The sequence below is a fragment of the Patagioenas fasciata genome, chromosome 7, assembly GCF_037038585.1.
Source record: "Patagioenas fasciata isolate bPatFas1 chromosome 7, bPatFas1.hap1, whole genome shotgun sequence".
Lineage (NCBI taxonomy): Eukaryota > Metazoa > Chordata > Aves > Columbiformes > Columbidae > Patagioenas > Patagioenas fasciata.
Genome location: NC_092526.1, coordinates 28,014,656 through 28,041,447, shown reverse-complemented (window position 1 = coordinate 28,041,447; position 26,792 = coordinate 28,014,656). Strand labels below are relative to the sequence as shown.

Here is a 26,792-nt window from a genome sequence, read left to right as displayed (position 1 = left end):
ATTACCGCAGTAATGAGCATTAGTGCTTTAACTGGGGCCCACTGGAAGATGTTTCATTGCCATGTCTGAACCTGGTATTTGTGCTTTATTAATAACTGGGGCCCACTGGAATGTGTTTCATCACCACATCTGAATGTTGTGTTTGTGTACAAGTTTTCTGTATTTTTAAAAGAAAACGTGAAGGGAATGAGTTCCGCAGGTGTTGTCATGGGCAAAGCCATTGCCATGGCCTTGCACAGGTGCTTTCCCTGCTGACCCTTGTAAATTGCTTATCGAGAAAAAGACCCAGGAATTTTAGATAGGCAGCCAGCAACAAAACCTTGAAATGATGAGGGTTTTGGCTGCATGAGAAACAGGCACCTCCTGAAATTTCAAACTAATGTTAAGAACCCTTCTGTAACAGCTGTCTGATCCATCAGTGCTCTCCAAGCCAGGACCTCACAGTATTCACCTTCAGGCCACCTCGACAAGGCACCAGATGTGGCGCGCCTGACGCAGTCCTGTGGCAGGTCCCAGGAGGACCGCGACAGTCTGACATCACGGTGCTTTTATTGAACTTCAGTCACTGCTCTGCCCAGGTCAAGTTTAAAAAAAAAAAATATATATATATATATATATCTAAAGGTTTTCCAATTATACATGTCTGCAGTCTTTAAGATCAATCATTTGTGGCATATTCTGTTCCATCCTTGCACCTTTAAGGCATGAGTAACAAGCTCCTTCCTTCTTCCTCCTATTTCCTCTCCCAGAGCAGGGCAAGATCACACTGAACATGTGATAAAGTGACATGAATCCATTGGTTCTGATTTCCCACCTTCCATCTCCTCTGGGCTGTGGTACGGCAGGGGGAACCGCACCCTCCTCTGCCCCCTTGGGCTGAGGGGACTCTTCCCCATTCTGTGCCACCTCAGCAACCTGCACCTTTTGGAATTTGTTTGGTGGGGTTTCCCCCCACTCCTCCTCTTTGATATTTTTGCTCTGCAGTCTGTTTCTCTTCCCATTTGTGTTCGCATTCTTGTGCAAATAGAAGCACACTGAAGGGCACAGGAGGTAGAGAGGGCATTCAGATCACCATGCTGCAGCCCTTTTCTGGGTGATAGTTCCACCCTCTTCGCCTTGGCCCACCAAAGCCCCCATAAACGAGGAGCAACCTCAAGAGCAGGAAGAGGATTTATCCAGTGAGAGCTGCAGTTTAAGGCTACTCCCTCCTCCCCTGTGCCCAGAAAATTAACATCTCCTTTTGGAAAACACAATTAAAAAAAAAAAAAAAAAAAAACGAAAAAGAAAAAACCCTGGGGAAACTAAGGAATTCTCACGGTGAATTTTATTTTGTAAGCAACAACATAAACATGTGAATAAGAACAGGCATGGTTGGCGGGGCTGGCCTAGGAACCCTCCAAGAGCAGATGTGGACAAGCCTTCACCTGCAGCTCCAGAGGCTGCCCAGGTCGCAGTCCACCCAGGCCTCTGTCATGGAAAGACCAATGCTTGATTTGCTGTTACCGAATGTATGTGCAATCTTGGAATGTATCTCCCACCTCCCCGTCCAGGTTAAAAAAAAATTAAAAACCATACAGCTGCAAAACAGTAAAAAAATTGCTTCCAGCTTATTGAGACTGAAATGGCCTGTTGGACTATAAACTGAAATATCATTCTAGAGATAATCACCTGGCCGTGACACAAAGTACTGTATTTACAACTCAAAAATATAACTGTTATATACTTTAATTTATAGCAAATTTAATACATTAGTGTTTACAAAATAGATTCTGGACTCAACTGAAACAGCGTGCTGCTTAACAAGTTCTTTTTCCTTCCTCTCACTTCAAGCGAAGAGACCAGCAAGCTAAGAGCTTCTGTGATCCACACGCAACTTTTGACTGTGCCAGATGTTGAAAAAAAACAGCATTTCCTGCATCTCTAAAGCCTCGTTGCTTGGTACCTTCTACCACTCGAGCTGTACAGTTCAAACCTGAAGCTGCGTCCTTTAGCAAGTTCCAAACACGTCTCATGAAAGCTACTCAGATACTAACCAGGGCACTGGCTAAATGTTACAAACTGGAGAAATACCTTATCTGTACTACTAGCTCACACAACAGGAATGAGGAAATATAACTACACATTCAATCCCTTATTTCTAACAGCAAAGCTGCAAACTCCATTGCTTAAAATAAGATACTCCGGTAAGTGAAACAGTACCATACAGTTCAAGATTTTTTTTTTTTTTAAAAAAACAAACATTTTAATAGTATAAAAAGTTGTTTACTGGTGTTTCTACTATAAAGCTTTGTTCCACAAATCAAAAGTGATAAAATAATTAGATATGTTTACAGTGATAAGAGACTGCAGTGTAGACATTTCAGCTCACATTTTGCTGATTGTTTCAGCACAACACAGACTGTGACTGAATCGTTAACACACATCTATGACACAGAGCGAACTGCAGACATGAAGTGCGCATCTGAACATGGAAGTTTACCCACTGGCACGGCAACTTACTCTCTTCAGCCCTCCTTTTCCCCTCCCCAACATGTTGTAGGCAAAAACTGTATTCAGAAACTAAGGCATATAACTAGTTTGACTGTGGGAAAGCAACTCTTACTGAGGGAGCTGCGCAGAGGAAAAATGGATGCACGCAAATACACCATGGTAAATTCCAAAGTTATATGCCGACTATCTCTCCTTAGTCAAAATGACAAAAGTGAAAATGTACAAAAAATAAAAACTGTCAAATAAATAAAGAATACAGATGTTAATTCAACACATATATAAAGAAACGTATTGGCATACTGTATGCAGTATACGGTATATTCATAGAATCATGTGGGCTGGACAGCACTTAATAAGGAGTCACATGCTGAAGACATAACTCCTTGTCTCTCTCCTCCAAAAGATCTTATGGTTTCTGGATATCAAGTGCAACCTTTTACACCAATGCATAAATCCTGCATTGCATTTCATCTTTGCCACACCTGGGATGCATACTGTTTTGTTTTCTTAAAGATCCACAGAAAAGTCCAAAAGGTTACAATGGTCTGAATCACAATTCTGGCAGCCCTGTCCATGCTACTCGGTCTCTTGGGTTTCCTACCAAATGAGATTTTAGTAGTTGTACAGTATATCAAACTCTAGTTTTCTGCAACGAAATGGGAGCCAATCATATGGACTCTTCCATACTCTATCTGGCATTTCCTACCCTCCCAAACTGCAGGTAGGAATTACGCTGTGTGTTACACAAAGGCTGCTGCAACCATTAAAGTGATGTCACGCTAGTTAAGTGTCAAGTACGTCTGCTATAATACAGAATCAGGGTCTAGGTCTATCAAATGCTATATCCACGTAACATTTTAAACCATGAAATATTTTATGCATTTTCTTGTTTTCTACAAATATTGTTGCAAAGTTGCTGTTAATTGTGTCACAAGGTTTGCATTCCTAATTCTCCAAGGATTTTTTAAATTCAAATGTTTAACAACCATATCTACGCTAGGTACACTTAAAGTAGACATTGAAATTTCAAGTAAAATGAACTGTAGCCACATCTACTGGACTCAATACACGTCCCAACATCTAGATTTACTCTGATAAGTTATACAAATACATAATACATTCTTAAATAATGAAGACGCACAATATTAATTTGTGAATCTCCCCATGTTATAAAACCACTTTTACAGGAATGTTTATCTGCCTGTATCACTGTTTTAGTTTGCAGTGTCTCTTGCTTTCCTGTTTCCACAGATTACTGTACCAGTTCTTAGGCTTTGGCTATTGAAATCTCTTATTTGAATGAGGCAACGCTGGTTATTAAGGCTGGTTTTTTTCTCTTGTGAAGTTTCATTCTTTATTATGACGCTGTTTTCCGGAGCTGAATGACTATCTTGTGTCTTCAGGTTCTGTTTTTATGACCTTCCTTTCTACGTTGTTAAAAGCCGAATGAGGAAAATCCTTTAAAATACCAAGGCCTTCTGCATTAAGAAAGAAAAAAAAAAAAAGTTAAACAACACTGCTTGGAAACAAATATATTCTGTTCTTAATTCAAGGGAAAAAAAAATTCCATGAACCATATGGATACCAGCAGTTGAAGCAATAAATTCTGCCTCCTCCTACTGGGCTTTAACCCAGCTGGGTGAGAAGCACCTCAGTTACATTGCGGCGATGACAGAGTCGTCACCACAGATTTACTTCAGATCTCTCCGGGAGCAGGGCTCAGTGGAGACACACTCTTCACTTGCATTTTGAAAGGGAACTGGTAAAAATCCCCAACTGCAAATTTCACTAAGTGAATTATCGCTGGCAAAAATTATCGCACCGCAAAAGAGGTGAGTGACGATTGTGATATACCAAAGCGGAAGATGCAAGATTCTGCCCAGTCTTCAAACAACTACTTCTGCATCTTGTTTCACAAATAACCTCTTTCCCATTGCATCTTCCAAACTCAGATGGGATTTTATTATTATTCCTAAAGTTGCGAGTCTGCAGAATTCCTGGCTTTATTTCAGTGTGCTGAGTATTAAACTGGAACCACCCATATAGATTTCACAAAGGATTGTTGCTGTCTTCTGTCAGACTCAAAATGAGTTTCTCCCAGTGCCAGAGATAAATGACAAGATCATCAGTGAGCAGAAGTCAATGAAGAGGAAACCCAGTTCCAAAGACGTACTGCACGATTTAGTTCATAGTAGAGAAACAGTGCCAGGTCCTTACAATCCTGAATAAAAAGTCTTTCTATAAAAAGTTGGATTGCTTTATACAGAGTGAAGACACATTATGATCCAACTGCATTAAAATGACAGCAACACAAGTATTTAACAGGAGTAGTTTAGGTCAATACCACTCACTAAGGACAGACGTGCCAGTACCTGCTTATGTGAACCTAGTCACTGCATCTTCTAAGTTTTTCCCAAATCATATTCAATCTGGTTCTGGATTAACAAGTAACACCCCTCTTGAATTTCTGTGCAGAGCCTTGATTAAAGGGTTACACACAAAGCATGCCAGGCTGAGCTACTCGCTTCTTCACTCCCAGACATGACGTATCAGTAAGTTCATCCCAGGCTTTGTCAGAAGTGGTGAGCAATTTACAAGTGGTAGCACTAACCTGAGGACTGGGACTTTGCCTCACTGCTGGGGTAAAGCCGGATCAAATCTCCGCACAGAGGTTTTCCAACGTGCTGCTCTCCATCGAGTGAAATGTGCTGCAACTGTCTACTCGGCAGGTTTGACATGCGGAGATTCAGCGGTCTCTCACCTGGAAGTTGTTCACAGTGAAACACTGATGCATTAAAAGCAAAGCAATATTAAAAGACAGGTAGAGACTTAAAGACATAGTAATTCTATCAGCAAAAAATGCACCCTGAATTCCAGCTGCCCAGGGAAGATTTCTAGCCAAACAAGGCTTATGTAAATATGCTGCTGCACAGGCACTGCTAGAATGGGACACTCAGCCATACAGGAAAAAAAAAAAAAATCTCTCTTATTCTGCCTAAATAACCCTTTGAGATCCTAAAAATTCCCACTTCCACTGCACAAGGGATACATGGTGTAAAGAAACTGGCACTACCAAGAAGAGCTGAATCCACAGACCTAATTCTTCTTGTATACTTGTGTACCACATTGCTTGACCAATATACACAAATGAAAACCTATGTTTTAACACGTACGTATATTGATTCCCTTAGTTTCTCCCCTTACTGCTTCTTTTCCCTCTCCTTAAACAAACAAGCTCTTAAAAAACAAATACAAAAACTTCTGGTTGTATTTCTTGTGTTTATAACATTTTGTGTCATTTCACAACAGTAAAAAAAGAAATCCAAACAACAAGCGCTTGAACAAAACAAACACTCCTAAAATTAATTCAAGCTAAGGAATAGCCAGTTGGTACATCACAGAGATAACCACAAAACTGTAAGCTTTTAGAAGAATAACAAGCTACTAAAAACATCATTAGAATCTGCTTAGTTCTCATTTACATAGCCAGCTCCTCAGGTTTTGTTCCTAGACTGCACAAACAGGTAAACAAAAAGAGGTACGACTACATTACCTGCTTTACTTTCAGTTCCCACAAAGCAAGAACACTAATTAAATGCAACATTCTGCTCTGTTTTCAATACTGAGGATGAAGCTAAAGCCAAGTTCCACCCTGCAATATCAGCAGTGCACCCTCCTTTCTTCCTTCCCCTCTTTATCCACAGGGAAAGCCGTTTGCCCAGATACATCAGAGTGACAGAGCAGAATCTGCCTATACATCTCATTGCATTATTTAGACTGTGAGCACTGCAGAGATCTTGTCTTGTCCATTCAGTGCTCACTGTTCTGTAGAAGGTAAAGAATGCCCCTGACAAAGGTTGCATCATATCAGATGTATGTGCCTGGAAGCCAGCGTACCTTGTCCATCAGCGTTATCTAATGACATGCCATTGGGGCTGTGCTCTTCCGAGCTTTGCCGGTAACACCCTGTGGAAAGACGTCTCTCTAACGCAGCCTGGTTGCAAAGAAACTCCATCTGTTTTGCCATCACCTTTTCCGACTGCAAATAAAGCAAAAAAAAAAAAAAAATAAATTTGTCTATACATTTAGCAAGTCAAAACACAGGGGAAAAAAACAATATCAAATGATAAGACTAACAGCCTAGATATAGGTTTTTGTTGACTCATATGTACAGATGTGTGCTTTACAGTTTCTTCAAAACTACCAAGCAAACAAAATATTTTTGCACCCATGAAGATTTTCATACTGTAGATCTGAGTCACTCGAGAATACCTAAAATGTAAGCTGCTGTAGTTCATCCATGTGGAAAAGCAACATTAAATTCTGTTCTTCGAAAACACACAAAAATCACTTTCTGCACTATAGGACTGCAGGTTACGTGAAAAGAATCTCAAGAAAGTGAAGAAATAAGGTCTTAATTATCCAGTTAGCTCTATTCAAATATATGTCTTCACAAAGTATTCCAAGAGCAATGGCAACATCTGCTAACAACTTATGCCAAGATTTCACCAGACATCTTGGAGTCTTTATTTTAGGAAACAGCACTACACAAGCTTCAAAATCTGCCATTCTGAAAGTGTAGGATGACAGTATGTTTGTGGGGGATAAAGGTGTGAAATGTCTGTCTAGAAGAAGAACAAGACCTATACACCTCTAGAGAGTGAAGCTAAACAATGCAGCGCAATGTGGGAGGAAATGGTGTCTGAATGTTTGTCGGTGACTTGAATGCCAAGAGAATTCTAACTTTCCATATAATCAAGTTGCTCTTGAGAATGTAAAAAAGCATCTCGCAAAAATAAGAGAAAATAACAAGTCAAGAAAGTTGATTTAGAAGAGTCGCAATGAACATAAGAACAGAAAGTGTACAAACTTAACATCTATGATCAATAGGAAAAAATTCATTTCTCTTTCAGGCAATGCCACCATTGTTTCAACTAGTACAGAGGTCTATTAATTGCAGAGTACTGAACTTCTCATGGAGATGATGAAAGCCCTGACTTCCCACAAAAGTCTGCTTACTCAGCACAGTTCAACACTTTACAAATACAAGGACAGCACAATAGACCAGCAAAGCCTGAGCTCCTCCAGCACAGCAATGACCCTGACAGCCGCATTATGACATGATCTATGCTGCAGAAAAACATCAAGCTCAAGCTTGGTCTTGGGAGGTAAGTAAAAAAGAAATTATTTTCAAATAGTTTACTTTCAAGTGTGCTTTGACTTTGATATTCTGTTGCTCCTGTTACAACTTTTGAACTGTAAAATAATTTTTTTAAAGAATAAAAACTTTTTCACTCATGCCATCTTTGTTGTTTAATTGGTATGAAACCAGAATTTTAAACTGCAGTGATGCTTCTGATCACCATAGGAAAATCTGTGGTGTTGCAGATACATTTAAGCTTAAAATAAATCTCTAGTCCATTGTTATGTAGCAGTGACCAATGAAAACTTTAAAGCATATGCAAGATGAAAATGAGCTTGCAAACAATCAAGCTCATTTAATCAATATGTGACATCAGAACATGCAGCATTAATTGCTTTTCAGTGTATCACGATGAAGAGATCTGTATGACTGTACACTATTTTGCAATAGAAGAAGGTAAAAGACAGGGTAACACACCTAGTCTCAGAAAACAGGAGCGTAACTCCTGAATGTAATCTCCTGTGAAAATTTCGTGATTACATTTGCCCAAATCAGCTACACAAAATAAATTTGTTGCAACTTAACACGAAATCCCTTCTTGGCAACAACTGGCAGTAGGAGATGCGTATTTTGCCTCTGGGCTGGGATACACTAAAGACAAAGTAAGAGCTGGAAACCTGTCTTCATTTATAAAAAGCTTTCCGGATACTCAAAAACACTGCACTTCCACCAGGTTAGATGTTATTTAGAATGTCAATTTATCCTCTCGGATCCAAAGGTTCACTATTTCCTAAATACATTGGCCTTTCCTCTTACAAGAAATGTCAGAACTGAGGACTCCAAGATCGCCTACTCTATTCCTCTAGACTCAGCAACCTGAACTTTCTATTCATAGCTAATAACACCAGTAACACAGCACATACTGTACCAATGGTACCCTACACAGCACCCTACTTGCTTCCAATATGCAGTCACATATTTTCAAAACTACTACGCTAGATTCTACCTCCTTGGAACTAACGAGGGTAAAGCTGTAGCAGAGTGTTAGAACAGTTTCAGAAGGTAAACTCAAATTAAGAGTGATGCAACCTCAGCTAAGCTAGGTAGCCTTTGAAAATTGAAAGTAATTACTTTAGTCACCAGAAAAATACGTCAAAATTAGCGCACAAAGACATGGCCCGTACTACTCACAGTGTAGTGTGGTTGATTTACCTGGGAATTAAGAGTTGCTGAGTCTTCACTCTTCCCTTTAGCCAAAGCAAGCGGCATTTTGTCTTGCTGATAAAGCGTCTGGACTGTGTCCGGGAAATCAGGGTAACCATCCTATTGAGTGTAAGAAAAAAACAAACAGCAAGAAGGACGTTATTGGGTTTTCTTCACTCTCTTTATATACTCAAAAGAAAACAACAACAGAAAACAAAAACAAACAAAACAAAAAAACAGAAACAAACACATTCCTGAACCTCTGTGAAAATTCTGGACTGCAATTTCCGTATTTGTGCCATTTACTTCATTTAAATTTGTGCAAACAACACACACAGCCCCTCTACAACAACAGCGTTATATCTAAAACGGCATACACAGACAATCATATCTCATCTCTGACAGTTTCAGGTTAATCCAGACTACATCAAACCAGTTTAACATTCAACCTTGTCAGGCAGATTCAGGCCCATGGTTTCTGTCACTCGTTATATACAGCCGTTTTGGAGATTCTTAAGATATCAAGTCTATATGTAGTTGAGAATAAGGCACAGTAGCTGCACATACTGACCTTGAGAAACTGAGCAAAGCCTCCCAAAATTCAACATTATTTCACATAGAACTGGTATTAGTATCACAACAAGAAACATGACCATTTGAAAAGCAGGGTAGCAAAGACCTGATCCAATAATTCTTTCAGTCTCAATTGCTTTTGACACAATTCAGTATTTTTTCAGTCTCAAATCCTTATGACATGCAAATCTCTTTTGCAGCTTGCATATGTACCAATCAAGCAAATAAAGTCTCTGTGAAAGCCTGCCAGACTTCATTAAAACATATTAATCATCGAAGCAAAGGTTAAAAATGAGAAATTTATCCTGCTTGGCATTATAAAAGAAAAGCACATGTAAAATAGAAGAACGTCCAGAAATGTTTACAAAAGCCCAATATAGGTGACTGTAAAAACGTGAGAGGAAGCCAGAGATCTTAAGGCAGACCCAAATCTCAAAACGACGACATCTGTCATTGAGCATCCATAGATCCAGGTATCAAAAGTACACCAAATCAGTTACATTTTTCTTGTGCATTCCGAAAGCACATGCATGTAAACAATATTTTTGACAACAGCTGGACAAACGTGTTTCAGATTAAGAAAAAGAAAAGCGATTTTTCAAAATACCCCAGGGGAAGGACTACAAGGTCCGTGCTGCCACAAGCTGCTCACTGAGCTGCAGAGCAGCGACCAGACCCTCCGTGCAACGTAATGCCAATAAAGCTACTCTTTACGCTCCGGAAAAACAGAAAACAAAAATCTGTCTGAACACTGCACATAGCTTTTATCCACCCAACATACTCCCTCAGGGGAAAAATAAACACGATAGGTATGCAAAACTTCATAACCAGGTAAATTGCCACAAAACCTCATCCTCTAGAAACAAAGGCTTTGCAGCGCATTTCCATGAGCACTGACCATTTTTGTAGTTAGACCTGAATTTGTTTGGGAGAGAACGATTATGTGTAGGAGGATGAGAAACCGAATACACAAAAACCTAACACTCAGGATCCTATTTTTGCAACAAAGCAGGTCACACGGCTCTTTATAATGTATCTGCGATCACTTGCTGATACAAAACCAAAGGCTGTTTCCTGGAAGCGGGGCCAACTGCCCACTGCTGCCGTGACTGTCACCTGTCTGTCACATAACAACTCTGGGGTGACGATGCCGCTCTGCACCCCTTCCCACTGGGGAGGGCTGAGGAGGAGCAGGCTGGCCCATGAGAGGACCTGCTCTGCACCACGTTTGCCTGGCAGTTCCTCCCGCTCCTTCTTGTTCTGCCACGCGGCTGTTTTTCAAGTGGCTTTGCGCAGCAGATGTTCTCAGTCCCACATGTGCTTTTTCGCTCCCTCTAATGACATTTTTCCTATGCAAACAGTAGCTTCTACTGCTTTTGCTGGTTTTGTGACAAACACAAATCCCACATGTGGATTGTTTTTCTTTTTAACCTTCTTGGTGAGGGCGGAGCGGGGCCTTTTCTCCCCTCTCCCTCCACCCATACCGGCACCAAGGGAAGACATTTCCTCGCAGCCTCTGCTCATGTCTGCCCACCTGTCTCCCCCCACTCCCACCGAGCTGTGTCAAATTTGCTTTTGCAAGCCCTCCCCATTCCTCCCCTTCAGCTGAGTGGAGATGCTGACACGCAGAGCAACTCCTTTATACCACATTTTTTAAAAGTCTCTTTTCTTTGCTCTCTTGGCTGTTCACACTGTCTCTGGAAGGGGAACCCCATCATCTCCCAAGCAGTGATAAGTAGCCTCTCACTGCACAAGATGTGCTGTTTCCATCCCTATTTCCCTCTCCTGCTCTTTCTCCAGAGCAGATTTAGGAAGCACAACCTCCTTTTTACAATCTGCTCCCAAATCTCAGTTCGCCTCATTCCCTTTCTCACTCCCTCAGCACCTTTAGTCTGTCATTCGCCTGGAATTTTTCCCTCCTCCTTCTCCGCACTTCACTCCCACAGCTCGCCCACCCACTCGACGAATACACGGGGGAGAGCTCACAGGGGGAGAGAAACGCTTTTTACAGGTAATTTGATGTAATTCATGGCATATTGTTTCTTTGTGATGCTTGGGAGCGTTTCATATTCCTGAAGAGGATAAATTTACAGTGGTGGCTGAAAGGCTGCAGCTTGCACACATAGCTCTGCTCTAGGGTGACCTTCAGAGGCTCTCCAGAGGTTTTTTACAGTGTTATTATATCTCAGGAAATTAACTCATCTTTTTTTTTTTTTTTTAAGTAATCTTCAACACTACGCAAACAGGGTGTGAAGTCTTTCCGAATTCTAACATCAGTATTTTATAGACTGTGCTTTGAGGAAATGTTAATGACTAATGGGTAAAGGAATGGTGGATCAAAACAAAGAGTTCAGCCTTAAAACGGAAAGGGGCAAAATGGCCTTTACCACACACACACACAAAAAAAAAAGAGACAGAGCTACTTACAACAATGACAACATCACCCATGTTCGGATCATCTGTATGATACTAGCATGACAGAGAGGTAACCAAGCCACAATGAAGCATCGTGATTTTAAAAACAAGAGAGAGAACTCTCATCCAGAACAAAAGGAAAAATCTGCAGCATTTGCTATGGTTTTCATTTTTACCTCTCGCTTTCTAAAATCAAATGAAAAAAACCCCACAGAATCCTCAAACATACTGCTAAAAAAGGATTATTTTTTTCTTTCAAAGATGTAATCCACAAGAACTGAAACACCACATGTGAAGGTGTTCTACTGTGTAATTCTCCATCTTTCTAAAATTTCTTTGAAGAAAATTAAACGATCTCCAGTGTAACTCAGACTTGTAATGCACTGAAGTAATGGTTTACTCCTTAGAAGACTCCCAAACTTGTAAGGAAAAAGACAACACTGGTCATTTCATAATTATTAATGGTATGCTATCAACTGAAAGATTATTTAGTTTAACTTAAAATTTCTTATTTTGGAAAAAAAAGTCCTATCTCTGAAATAGTAATTTGCACCATTAGAACATGAAATTTTCACACACATTTTAAAATATGACTGGTAATTTTAGACAAAAAGACAACCAAGTAAGCATCCTTTCTCAGAAAGCAGGCCTTCCAGGGTCTTGATTTCAGCATGCAGAAAATAAGAGAATGCACAGATTTCCTGCTCTCCAAAAATCCTGAAGTTTCAGCCTGTATTTTTCAATATTTAATTTTATTTTTTTTCTTTCAATGAAGATCCTGTGGAAAAAAAGCACCTCCTTTGCAGTGTGTCATTTTAGATACTTGTTCATCATCAGTTATTAGTGAAGGAAGGAAAAACTTGCTAATGCTGAAATCTAACAATGAAATACTATTTCAGGCAAAGAAGCAGCAGGTCCCCACCGGCTCTTACAAATTAGGACCAGACTGAACAAAAGCAGGGAGACTCAAGCAACCATCCTGCAATGTGTCGGTCAAGGCAGACAATGGTGAAGGTGGATAAAACCATTTAACACAGCTTCTCTCCACCCTTTTTTCTGGACTGAAGTACAAGCATAGGTCAAAGCAAATCCCAACACATCTAAATGACATTCCTGACTTACGAAAGCTACCAGTAAATCCTCAACACACATGTGTATTTTATATTATATAAGTTCAGACTACAACTGAACACAGACCTATGGAACTTACAAAATAAATACAAAATATTAACTCCTCTATACCACTACTGAAAAAATTACAGCCTCACATTTGGTGCATCATTTATCGCAGATTGAGTTGCATATGAGAAATACATTCCACAATATGTTGAAACTTTCCTCTGTGGTTGGAGAATATATCGCATATCTGCATCACACAAATCTAGCTTACATTCTAATGCACATTTAGCCTACATCTTTTGGAGTAGACAGGACAAATTAAAAAAACCCACAATGCTAAGGATGAATTAGATACCCAGTAACAGTGAAACAGTAATTTGTTTTAAATATAAATTAAAAAGGAAGATCTGCTATTGTTATGAGGTTTATAGGTATCCACACAATTTTTTTTTTTTAAGTGACTTTTTAAAAGGCCTCAGATTTATTTTCCAGTAGTGGTAACTGAAGAAAAAGGTGAACTACATATACCTTGCTCCTGCACTCCTAACAAGAAACTCCCAGCATGTCACTAAGCAACATCTTGTGCAGGTGTATACATTAGCCACGTATACACGTTTTTTATATAAAGCTAATTACAGAACAGTGTAAATTAAAATGTACAGGCACAACCATTTGTGTTGACATACATAGTCTCTAGTTAACTTTTGACTTTCCTGTATTATTAGCTTTATAATTTATAGCATAGCCAGAGATAGCCAGTATTCTGCCATCAATTTGTACCCAGAATTCTGGATTCTAGACATGATGAAAAGTTGACTCGAGCAAATTAAGAAAACCGCACCTCGCGCTGACTTAAACGCATGAGGCTTTATTAAGATGACATTTTCTTTAGAACTTGAGCTTATTCCACCCCAGGACGTCAGTCAGTCCCATTCCTCCCCCTCCTACTCAGAGGGCAAAACACTGAGAGTAACTTTACCATTCAGCAAATCCTACTCTTTGCCCCTGCTCCCACAGGCTTCTCCAATAAGCGCTTCCATTTACAGAGACAGTGGTGATGTTCTCTTTCTCTCACACCCATCAACTGTCTGTCAAATGTTTTTCTGACAAACTTCCCTTAAGACAGATCCCTTCAAAACCAAAGCGAATTTTAGCATGCACAGGTCAGAATACAGGAGTCACAATACTGTACCTCTATCTTGATTCTCTTTGGTGACAGCTCATCCCTTTCTCCGCATTTAGATCTAGAAGAGAAGACACATACGCAATCAGCAAACAGCATGTTAACCCTGACCATCAGAAATAATCACGAAAAACAGTCAAGGAAAAAATACCAGAACAAGTGAGGTGCACAGAAAAAGCCTCCAATTCACTTGGACTTGGCAGTAAATGTCACTCAAGTATAGAGGAATACAAGCACCTTGTGCTGTTTTTGTAAGTGTCAAGAGACTCATGCACTCTTCTGAACAGAAGGGAAAGCTACCTGAGCACACAGAATTACAGAAATGCCTTTGGCACTGCTTACTCAGAATGGATGCGTATTTACATCAATCACTATGGAAGAAAGGGAGCAAAAGAGAACCTTAAAAAACTCCTAGAAGCGTAGAGTGTACGAAAATGCATTTTGAAAGGATATTCAATTACACGTGAGGGAGTTAACATTTAAAACAATATATAGAAGGTATCAAGATTTTAAACTGTATTTATTAATTCTGTAGTTTTACTTATATTTAAAAGCTGTTACACCTTCATTAGTGTTTCATAACAGCAGTTAACAACTGAAATTAGGAGTGAGCTTCAGTTCCTTTAAAACAAGACCGTAAGCCACTCCTTACAACTTTATCTCTTCTACTTCCTGGAAACTAAAACATCAAATCTGTATATGAAAAAAAAAAAAAAGTATACATTGAACAGCTTTGGCTACTCTGCCAAACTGATATTAACCTTGAAATACACAAACGCCTTAAATACTTCAAATGCCAACCTCTTGGATGCCTTGAAACAAGCACTATCATCCCAAAATGTGGAAAACTAGAGAGCCATTGACAGGGTAATTCAAGACAGCTAAATTGTAGCAGTGTGAAAGCTTCAGGACTTAAACAGCATTTTCCTGCCCTCCTCAGAAGAGCACTTTGCTAGGTAAAGAGCAAGAAGAAAGTGTCTCTAGTGCTTCAGAAGAAATTCTATCAGACTGATTAGTTCCCTGCAAGTAAAGGTCCTTTGAGTTCATCAAAACCTTACTTGGTAGTCCTGTACGTGTACTTGTACGTAACTTCTCGAGAGATTTGCCGAGCTAGTGCGAAGAGTTCGTCTCTCCTGGTCAACAACGCGTTATCTTTTACACACAGCTGAGCGGCTGCTTCGTTAACTGTTAGCTGGAAATTAAACACAACACCAGGGATTCATGATTTTGCATACTTCCACCCATTGTGCTTGTAAAAGTACCTGTTCTTCTGAAAGAATAAAAAATTTCAATTGCAAGTAAAATTACCTATAATTGTACGAAGCCCTGGAGGGTTTCTTCAATTTATCTATACCCTTACTAAGCCAGGTAAGCCTCTGGGAAGGAAAAGATATAAACATGGTTGGTGCATTTAATGTCCTTTAAAGCAAAACATTATTGTAAGACTCTCAATGTGCGTCGTTTGTGCCTCATCCCAGCATTAATTAAATCTCAGTTTAAAACAGTAGCTCTGAACATTCACAGTGTTTGGCTCCCAAAGCCTAGTTTACAGGGAATACTATTTTTATAAATGCAATATGCCCAGGAGTTGAAAAAAAAAAAAAAACACAACAAAAAACACCACCACCACCCTGACAGTGTGGGTACAGATGGCTTTCCCTGGTGAATACAGCATACATTCCGTAGAAGGTGATGGTTTAAGAAACGATTAAACTGTTTTTAGCTATGTTTCTCACCCTCATGTTTGTGAAGACTATCTTCAGACATGAATCAAATGTAACTGGTTTGAAGGATGTTTTCCTGAGCCTGCTGGGACACATTTCTAGTGCCTCTGCTGCTGGCAATAGTTTCATAAAGAGGGGGACAGCAACAAAAAAAGCCTTAAGTCTCAAAGTGCTTTTTTAGTGCTCTTCAGAAGCCTATAGAAAGTGGTGACACTATCATGAATTACACGAGCTTAACAATACTGCTGTCAGAAAAGCCTACGATCAACAGCACAGACAAACAACAAAATTATTAATTCAAGGACAGACATCAAAACTGAGATGCTGGAGATTCCCTGCTCCTTCTGCAGTAATCAGGGGCTGAAGAGACGTTTTCACCCCTTCCTCAGCTGAGGAACAGCCAGCACTTTTAATAAGGTGTAACAGCAAGAGGCCAACAGAATCATACAGCTATTTTTTCCTTATTTTGAGAAATGAAGCTGCTCAGAATGGGCTTGGCTTCTCACAAGCCCAGCCTAAGCTTTGCTGCTGCTGTCAACAGTATGTTCTGTACCCATCTTGGGCTGGTGGATATTACCAAGCAGCCCAGTTTTGCACAGCATGGCAGGTATATTGATGAGGGACCACGATGTGCCATCCCCAGCCCTCGATGTGGCCGTGCACGGCATGGGAATACGTGTTCGAGCACAGCAGGACTGTGCGGGTGTGAGCTCGGACACCAACACCGCTGCTTGTGCAAGGAGAGGAAGGTGATGCTGAGGAGAGAGGTCTGCAGTGAAGTGGTGTCTCTGGGCAGGAGGGTGACGAACTCGCTCCCTCACCCCACTGTACCCCATGGTAAATACATTTTTCCTAACGCAAGACTTGTTCTCCAGGGAGGCTGAAAAAAACAAAAACGTATCAGAAGAGCTGAGATTCTCTCAGTGGCCTGTGCCCATATGCTTTGTCTAGGAAAACCTCTCACAGAATTGCTGCTCCTAATATATCATAAGCATTTTTTCCTGTGTTTAGTATAAAAATCTCTGATCTGAGTAGGGCATTTCCTGGGATACCTGAATGTTAATCAGAGTGTAAACATGTCTTTAACAGGTGAATCAGATATGTTGCCTAATCCTTCAGTCTCTGTACAGTGGAAAAAAAAATATCTCACAGAGATCAGATGCACAAGGCCGGGAAGTTTAGGTTTTAATCTGTGAAACATCTCTAGGTTACTATGTTCCTATAATACAATGTACTAGAATAACAAACCATTACCCCTTAGACCGGAAAATGGTTCTACAATGTCTGTCTTTTCAGAAAAAACCACAAGGAAAAAAAAGCACAAAAATAAAAGATTAATACAATGCTGATGAGAAGAACTACCACCCAAAGCAGACATTAATTTCTGTAAGAGTGATAGCTATTACTTTTCAGAGGATAAATGATATGGCTAATGCTTACAAAGCATGGTTTTTATCCCTCAATAAAGTGCTGAAAGGTTGCAAAGAGCTGAAGTGACTGAACATGCTTTGGATAGTTGTAGGCAAATGCTGTTTATCCTAATATATGAGAAAAGCCAAATGTTTGTTTGTTTGTTTTTCCTGGTTTCTTCTTTCAGGTCACATCCAGACTTACTGAATTGAAGTGCATCATGGCTTCCTGCCTTTTCAGAAGGCAAAAAACTGCATGCCTAAAAATAAAGATTCTGTTTGCTGGAAGCCTTAATGATATGGAGCAGCACATAACCATAGAGGCTCTACGGAGAGGTACGGGTATATTCCCATCTGATCGGGTTCATAGATTCCTCCACTAAAAGACCACATAATTAAATATCAAGTCCTACTCTTTTCGTAAGTCAGCAAAAGGAAAAGATCAAGCTAGACAAAATTTATTACATGCATTTCTTACTCCTGTTTCCCACACTATTAAATGGGATTTTTTGTTGTTTTATAGGTACCTAGACAAGTACTGAAATACTAACATGCAAATTACACACCCGACTCAAACACACATGGGTCACTGAGTTCATCCCTCCTCCAGTCCAGCTTCAAACATAAAGTGCTCTCTCTACTCGAAAAGCCGTGTAATACTGAGACAATGGGATGGATTAAGCACAGTATGTTTACTAGTTTTGGAACATCTTTCAAAGATTCTGCATCAGATTTCATGGCAGAGCGTCACCTTACGTGGATAATCCTACCAAGAGCACACGCTTCCAAAACAGCTCAGTGTCTACAGCTCCCACCAGCCTCTGACGGCTGCTCAAACCTCCTGAGACACTCCAGTGTTCACAGTGAAACAGAGAATATTCTCACTAATTCACCACTAATAATTCCATCGAGTTTGTGCTTAATTTGCATGCAACTCCACTCTGCTCGAGAAGCCGGAGGTATCCTGATCTTTACATTCAGAAGCTAACCACTACTTCATCTTTTTAAATTCATAGAGAGGTTTATTCAGCTGTTTGTTGCCAGCTGCAAGGAGAAACCTTGAACTGTGAGGCAGGATGACAGCCTTGGAATGTATTAACACGTGCAGAAACACAGTCCCTGGACAAGCAGAAACTTACCTCCCTGGTTGTTCAAGGTCCTGCCTTCTGAGCAGCAAATTGTTTAAGCCATCCAAATAAAAAAATAATAAAATCCACTGAAGTTGAGTTTACAGAAGGCAAACTCCGGTTTAGCAGATTTGAAACAAAAAAAAAAGTCACGCTGCTACTATTTGTGTGTTTTCTCCTTTAAAATGGAAGTGGAGAGAAAACTGTTCAAGACAAAACTTTGGGAAATCCAGCCTCTTTAAGCAAACAGTAAACCAATTACGAGCAAATTCTTCTTGCTTGCATGTGTGCGGTTCCCATCGAGTTCAGTGAGGCCCCACATGCGTAAGTGAGGCATAAGTCAACCGCATACTCCTTTGATCCTGTGCCCTTAATCATAATAGCGATAGAAATATTTCCTAAAGCTAAACCATGCTCTCATTCCATTTTTAAACATGGTTTTACAATGATGTAGAGAAGATCTGTAGTGCAGTGCTAAAAAAAAATTAACAAGGCAGAGCCCTCATCCTTTCTGCCAGTTTTTTGCAACCCTGCTCCTTGGAACTAACATCCCGCTATTCACTTCTCCATCCTCAGGTGGGGAGAACCCCCTTTCTTCAAATCCTGACTCTGCAGCGATGTACACAGAGCACCTACACAATTCATCCTTTCAAATCTTGCCTCCATCTCACACACAACTTGTTCTGCTCTGGGAGAGGCTTCCGCAAGGTCAGGGGAGTAAGAAGAGACCTGTTCTTGCACACTGGGTGAATTCATACATTGTAAGTGTTCAACATCAAGCCACAAAGCACATAAGCAAAAGCTGCGTAACTAAAACTGTGTGGTAGAAATGCGGTTGACTACTGACAAGTTCCCTTGGAAGCATCTCCCCAGTCTGCAGTAAAAGCTCTAGTGAAGTCACTGCGGTGATGTGCAGTTGCCTTATAAATGCAAACACATAAACAAAAATGTAAAGAAATGCGCCTTGTTTCCTTCTGCCCTTCAACTCAGAGGCATAAAGGGAACCTAGTCTTATGCTATGGAACATGCACCTACAAAACGTCTCCTTGAAGCGAAAAAAGGCTAAAGCCAGTACAGTTTTTTGGCACTCTTGTAACATAAACATTGCCTTTCCTTTTGGGAGCTAAGCCTCACATGCCAAATTTTAAATCCAACTGAAATTTTGCAATCACTGTTAACTGTGAAAACGCTGATGCAGCATTCGTATCCGAGTTCTGGCACCGCTTTGAGTTAATGTTTGTTCTCCTCACGTACTGTACTTTGGCACTGTTCCCCACACAGACACACCTATCGCGTTACAACACACGCAGTGCGAGCCTCAAGAACACCAGCGGAGAAGCAAAGGAGGCCCACGTGGACTTCTAAGGACCAGAGGGAACAGATGCTACTCAAGTACTGAAGCACAAACCTTCAATTACAGCCACTCATCAACACTGGAGATGGTCCTTTCCCTTCCACTTGACCACTTAGGACCACCATGCCCAAAAAGCCCCACAGGTTGGATAATTAAGCTTCAACACAATTCAAATGCAAACAATCCCACCTCCACTGGGTTTAGAGACCTCATCAGTAGAACCCTTTTTACCTGGAGGGCACAAGCTACAGAGCAGGCTCTCAAGGTGAGGGAAGGGGGTAGAAGGCTGTAACCAAGCCAGGTGATCCTGTCACTAGACATAAGCAATTTTAGTTACTAATCTTCCAACCAACCAGCCTGCTGTCAAAGGGGCAAAGGAATATGAAAAATGCCAAACGCTTGGAATCCCAAGGGCCATACTCGGTGCAGTCCCGGTTTGCTATTTCAGTGACAAACTGTTTAAGCCCTGCATCTGACAGGAGGTCAGTGACCGAGCAGTCTGATGACACCAAGTCACCAGTGCGTGTATGCACACAGCCACCCACAAAAAGGTTCTGCTGCACCCAAGATGTCCATCCCAAGACAGGACTCCCTGCAGCTCCTGTACGACACACAACTCCTGTCACCTGGTGAGAATGGCCCCTACAAAAAGCACACACCGTGAGCAGCTCATGGAAAGTGTAGGAATAGGGGAAAAAGGCCACTGTCACTCATGGGGATTTACCTCATGGAGGGTGAGATGTTTGCCGTCCTTTCGTTTCGAGTCAAATCTGCCATATATTGCACTGTACTTCCTGATCTCCTCCTCTTTGTGAGGGTCATCATCACTCATCTCAAAGATGTGACCAATCATCTTTGCCAGTTTCTTATTTGTTTTCAGTAACTCCTTGACTTCATTCGAGTCACTTTTGGGCAGGGAGGGGACCATGCGTTCTACGCACTCAGCAACCGACAGAGCAGCGGCGGCATCCAGGGTCTCACTGTTTTCCTTTGGTGAAGCTGGAGAGCCCAGGTCAGCCGGGGAAAGGCTATGCTCGCTCTCGGTGGTGTGGTGTCCTTGCCAGAGTCTCGGTTCGCTGCCGCTCTGCAGCGATAAGCTCCCCACCACGTCAGATTTGCTCGCACCCACACTCTGCACACACGTCGTGGCAGCACATTTCGGAATCTTCAGGTGAGGCTCCCGGGTGCTGCTGTTCCTTTCGTAGCTGCTGCAGGAGATCCCCAGCCACGCAGGAGACCCTTCCGGCAGCTTGTATATTGGAATGCTGCTGACTGGTAAGGAGGTGAGAGGCTGGTTAAAAAGCCCGGGGTTTGTGACCCAGTCCCTCAAAGCCTTCTGCAGCCTTCGGACATGAAGCGGCTTGCTAGCCATGCCTACGAGAGCCATTATCTCCAAAAACTCCTCCTCGCCTGCTTCACAGAGCTGCTGGACATCATCACCACCCTGCTGAATGAAGGCATCGAAGTAGAATAAGAGATTGGCTTTTTGTAGTATTCGATACAGCTGCAATTCCCCAAGGGTTCTGGGTAGAGCTGACGCCATCACGGACGACAGAACCTGCGAACGGTAACCACAGAGAGAAGGTGAGCACCAGAACATCCAGGAGCAGTGCCCTCAACACCCACCCTTCCAGAAGATTCTCAACTCAGCAGATAGGATTTCTTTCTTTCATTATAAGAACATGTATGGAAATGAAAAAAGGGGCGATAGCTCTATTTTTCGACTGGTTAACTTAATGGAAACATTTGTGAAAAAACAAATCCGCAGATAGTTGCAAAGCACCTACAAAAAAGATGATTCAAACACGAAGCCAGTTTGTTTTAAGCATTCCCAATTCATGTTTGTTCCCAAGAATGTAATTCAATATTGCTCACTGCTTCTACTTTATTCTCTTTTATATCTTCAAATCAAAATGATCACAAAACACTCCGAAGAATTACTGAATACTAGATCCCCTGAAGAAGATAAAAGTCATCAGTTTAGATTTGCCTTAATTCTCAAATCACTTCCCCCATAGTGATGTGGAGGACTGTAAAAGGAAAGCAAAGAAGAAAGAAGCACTTCACAGAACCTGAGGATTAACGAAGCTGGATCAGTAAAAGGGTGTACAGAACAAAGTATTTATACAGTTTTCCCTGTTTCATGTAAAAAATCATCTAATGCCTCTGCAGCCATGTCCGCAGATGAGGCAAAAATACTGATGGGTTCCAGCACATACAGTTAAAAAGATTTATTTTAAATTCACTTGCCCGTTGCATTTGCTAACAGGCCTGTATGTCATTGACACTTTCGACATGAAATACTGTTCAGCAACACAGCAACTGCGCTCCAAGGGCTCCCAGTAGACAAACTGCAGCAGTATTTTACACTTACGGCTGCGGAAAAACCATTTGCACAAGTTTCGACTTCATAAAACCCATTATCCACCGTTATCCCTCAAATCATAAACTCTTCAGAGAATTCTAAGATCTCACACGCACACCTCTTCACTCCACGATGGCTTTCGCAACCATGAGTGCATAATTTCCAGTATTACTGTATTAAGCTAAACCACCAATCAATAAGATCTAAAGCATGTAATTTATAGCTGGTTGGGAAAGTAACAGGACTGAAGCATGGAACTGGCCTGCTAGCGTTTCTCTGGTTTTACTATCACATTGCAGTTTAAAAAACACACAGTAGTAACCTAAAAATTGGCACATACAGAATTATTTGCACACACTGGAGGGAAAGCATTTTAATAACATGCAGCCCTCCTCCCCTAAAAACTCTGATGCATGAATATATGTACGTTTAGGGGCACTGGGAGACTGGTAATCAAAAGTAAAGCTAAGGCAGAAATTATTTTTAAAGTATGCATTTCAGTATATTGTTTTTTTTACAATATGCACTTTTTCTTCATTAACTCAAAATATATGTACAGACACAACAAATGGAACTCAACTTCTACTCAGGAGACATCTGAAAGATCAGGCTTTTGCTACAAAACTTTGATTAAACTCTACTAGAGAAAAATAAAATTAGGAAGCCAACAGAAACTCTAGAAAAATGTGTATGGCAGGAACAGAATATCTACAAACAACCCTTTCAGGAAGAAAAGCCCAGGAAAAAAAAAAAAGAAACAAACAAACCAACCCACAAAACCCCAAACAAGCAGTTGTTCATATAATTCTTTGTACACTAGTATTTGTAAATAAGAAGGGACAGCAATAGCTGTTTAGATCTGAGCAGTCACCTCAAGGAGCTGCTGGTGAGCTCAAGAGCCAATAAACAGAACACTCTGGAACTAAGGGTGAAACTGGAAACATTTAAGAGCTACATATTTTAGAAATACAGTTTAGCTTTCAAAAACAATAGTTAATTGCAGAAAAACAGCTAAGTACTGTCTACAGCAACAAGGAAAATGAGGAAAACCACTGAAGGTAATCCTTTAAACGGTACATAATTCAGTGTTTTTTAAATTGTCATTACTTCATGGAGGTTCCTAGAAAAATCCTCCCATTCCATACAAACTTTGACAAGACAAAGAAAACTAACAGCGTCTTGTTTAGTGGCATTTCAGTAACTGTTTCTACCTTCCTATTTCAAATGATGTTGACTTTCTACCAACAATACCACAAATTAACTAACAGAACTGTTACAAGAATAGCTGTCTGCCCAGGAAGTCATCCATCTTAGCATAAAATCTACATAAATCTATATAAATGGACTTTGTGCAGAGAGCTAAAGTGACTCCGGAGGACGGTGTCAGTGCAATTACACAGCCCCGGAGCTCCAGGAGCACGCCGCTCATTTTTCCTGCCCACAGGCTGGAAGAGCAGCAACAGTCCACGAGCAGCCTTCACCTGGAGGCTTCTAATCAACAAATCTCCTCATGACAGATAAAACTGGATTAATATGTACTACGGAGGCGTCGGTAGCAAGTCCACAGTTCAGGCTGCATTGAGATTTGCATTTAAAGCAAGACTGAAATCCTTTTGTTTTGTACTTTGAAGACCAATTCTGCCTTCCAAATTTAGTACACTAACTCCTGCGAGAGGGCCCTGCAAATTTTCCATTTGAGATTGTTACCGATTTCTGCAGAGAACACATTTTCGAACACTCCTCCTTTTTGACCTCTTTTCTCCTCTCACTAAACTGAGCTCCTTCTGCACGCACCTCAACGACAGCCCAAGTCTTTCTAAACTTGTACTAGGGTAAAGCTCCCTCCCCTTTCCAAGGCAGCTGGGCTGCTTTTCCAGGCTCTGCTCAGCTCAGGCTACAGAGCAGATAAGCTAGTCCACCTGGAGGATAAGACAAGGCTTAGGAGGAGGACAAGCACCAAGCAAGGTTTGCTGAGAAAGCACTGCTGGAACCAGAGGAGATGTTAACCCAAAGGACACATGGCATCGCTCTTGCTGCCTGGCTCTGCTCAATGACCCAACCACGCAAAGCCCAAGCGCAGCCCCTCAGGTCTCAGCACCACCACACATCCTTCAGGCGGCCTTTAAACTGCACCTAAGAGACCTAAAGTGCTGCTTTCCACCACCACTGTTCTCCTTTCTTAGTGCAGCAGGAACTGTGCTTTCGGGGCAAAGGGTGAGCACCAGAGGAGGTTACACAACGAGAAGACACAGGGCGAGCTCACAGCCAGGACACGCGTGTGCTCCTCACCTTGGGTAAGACTCTGGGGCACCACGCATGTTCCCCCTCTTCCACAGCCTCCTACAGGAGTCTGAGGCTTTCTAACCTGCCACCCCAACCAAACCCGGTTCAGAATGACAGCCTGGTAATGGTGTCCTCTGGCAAACCCCAAGAAGCTAAACTAGAACCATCTGCTGCCTCAGGAGCCAGCAAGTAGATCTTCAAAAGTACAGGTAACTGCAAAACCTTTGGGGGCAAAAGGCAGGAACGCAAAGCTGGCATGGGAAGGTCTGCAGGAATAAATGAATGTGGCAATGGCAGCTGAGCTGCTGCTTCTCCCCCTTCTTCGCTTATCATCCATGTGTGGGAACACACGGGCAAGAGCAGCTGCCTTATACATTTTTCACATATAGAACAAACAAAGAAGCAAGGAAATTCCCCATAACACAAAAAGCTGTTTAAAAGACATGCAAAGCTACATACTGTTATAGCCACAGAAGAACCAGGAAATCACTGGTTAGATTTTCACTCGGCCTTTGCAACCCACAACCATGCATTCTCATAGAATCACTTCGGTTGGAAAAGACAGTTAAGATCATCAAGTCCAACTGTAATTTATCCCACATTACATATCTCCCCACACGCCGTGCCCTCCCCTTCAAACGCTGGATGTCACCTGAACTCTGACCACAACCACAACTCCTAGGAAAATGGAAAACAAAAACCACACAGCACTACTAAATATTTGTAAACAATCAGCACAGGAATCACAACCTATTCCTGCAACCGGCCCCCTCTTATCAAGACAAACCAGCAGCAGCCCAGCTCCATATATTTAACCAGGGAAAACTCGCGTTTCTTCCCGTTCTGCCTAGTCCCAGTTCAAAGCTGCACAATTCCCAGAGGTTTCAGGAAGACATGCGGCTGCAGGGAGCAGGTGGTGGGTGAAGTACCGGGAGAAGGAAAACTCAAGAGTTGTGGGATACAGGCTCATGGCAAGGGCTTCACCAGCAGTTTTCCTGCTTTTTAAGGTTGCACTAGATGTAAAAGCTACCAAGCAACCCCAACTGATTCTCAGAGATTTTTATTTCAGGTGAATTCTATTTGGGCTGTCACCAATTAAATTAGGAACACGCACAAGGAGTAAGTGTGAAACATCACATTGCTGTATTTTAGGCAAAAGTGATTATTTCATAATACATCTTGATCACTTTGGGCGTTTTGAGAAGTCTCTGAAGACGAACTGGATTTGGATGTGAGAGCTGGCTGCTTTGCATATTCATTACATTTTTGCAGCGTTTCCAGAGGACTTTTAGCAGAAGAAAATTACATGTAGCTGCAGAAGCGAGACTTAGCAAATTAAACAGTCTTGTCTAGCTCTGAGAGGTGCCAAAATACAACCTAATAAGTGAGTTTCGCATTCAAATACAGATGGGTATCTCGCCCCAACTAATAAGAAACTTCAAACGTGCAAAAAAAAAAAAAAATCGCGTTAAGGATTAAAAAGAACAAGAACCCAAATACTTCCCGATTCCCACCCGCTCGTTGCGATCGTCCCACCCGAGCGCGGCGCGGGGCGCCGTACCTACCGCCCCGGCATGTCAGCGGGGACCGGCCCCGGACGGGAACGGAGGCGACGGAACCACGGGCACCGCGGGGGCTGCGGTCCCGACACGCCGCCGCCACCAAGTTTGCAGGTCGTTTCTCCGCGAAGGCTCCGCCGAGGGGCGTGGGTGCCGGCCCAGCCTCCCCGCGGCCACCGGGCCCAGCAGCCCGGCACGTCCCGGCAGCGGCCGCGGGGCGGGAGGAGGGGGTGAACCACCGCGCGGGGGGGAGAGGCCGCGGAGGGGCACGGCACCGCACTGCCTGGGGCGGGGGGGCGGCCGGTACCACAGCGCCGCCCCCCCGGTACCAGTCCCCGCCGCCAGGGCACCGCCCCCGCTGTCCCGTCCGGCCCGTCCCGTCCCGCCCCGCCGCCCCCGCGCCACTGCTCCCCCGCTCAGCAGCCCCGGCGGGGACGTTTCTCTACTTTCCGCCCGCTCCCCCGGCCCCCCCGCGCCGGATTGCTCCGGGAATCTCCCACGCACCAGCCGCCCTCTCCTTCCGGCCGCCCGCCGCGAAGCCGGCCCCGCGCTGCCCCGGCGCCCCGGTTCCCGCACGTACTCTGCAGTAGGCTGCCGCCGCCGGCCGCCCGGGGCTTCCCTCGATGCCGTCCCGGCGCCGCAGACTCAGCCCCGCCGAAGTTCCTGCCAGCGCCCCCCCCGCCTGCGCGCCGCTGGCCCAGGCTCCTCCTTTCCCATCGACGGGGCGGGTGGGCGAGCCGGTCCCCGCCACCGCCTCGCTGCTGCTGCCGCCGCCGGGGGGGCCGTGCGGCCGCCCCGCGCAGCTCGCCTCGCCGCGGCCGCGCCTGCCGAGCGCGGAGGCCGAG

General features: G+C 42.6%; 1 protein-coding gene across 5 annotated transcripts; it reads right to left on the bottom strand.

Annotated features, from left to right (window-relative positions):
* Positions 1 to 1,306: 1,306 nt before the first annotated feature.
* On the bottom strand, positions 1,307 to 26,769 carry NAB1 (NGFI-A binding protein 1). 5 transcript variants are annotated; one of them, XM_071811204.1, is made up of 8 exons: positions 26,528 to 26,769; positions 20,465 to 21,298; positions 15,185 to 15,318; positions 14,136 to 14,187; positions 8,846 to 8,956; positions 6,388 to 6,529; positions 5,102 to 5,275; positions 1,307 to 3,968 (listed from the first exon to the last, which is right to left on the bottom strand). In XM_071811204.1, exons 2-8 carry the CDS (start codon positions 21,281 to 21,283, stop codon positions 3,877 to 3,879), a joined length of 1,524 nt encoding a protein of 507 aa, XP_071667305.1. In that variant the 5' UTR covers positions 21,284 to 21,298; positions 26,528 to 26,769; the 3' UTR covers positions 1,307 to 3,876. The 5 variants fall into 5 exon arrangements, with proteins under 5 accessions (XP_071667305.1, XP_065697070.1, XP_071667309.1 ...); XM_065840998.2 differs by having other exon boundaries at positions 5,102 to 5,251; positions 26,528 to 26,764; XM_071811208.1 differs by lacking the exon at positions 26,528 to 26,769 and adding an exon at positions 26,452 to 26,469.
* Between the last annotated feature and the right edge of the window lie 23 nt (positions 26,770 to 26,792).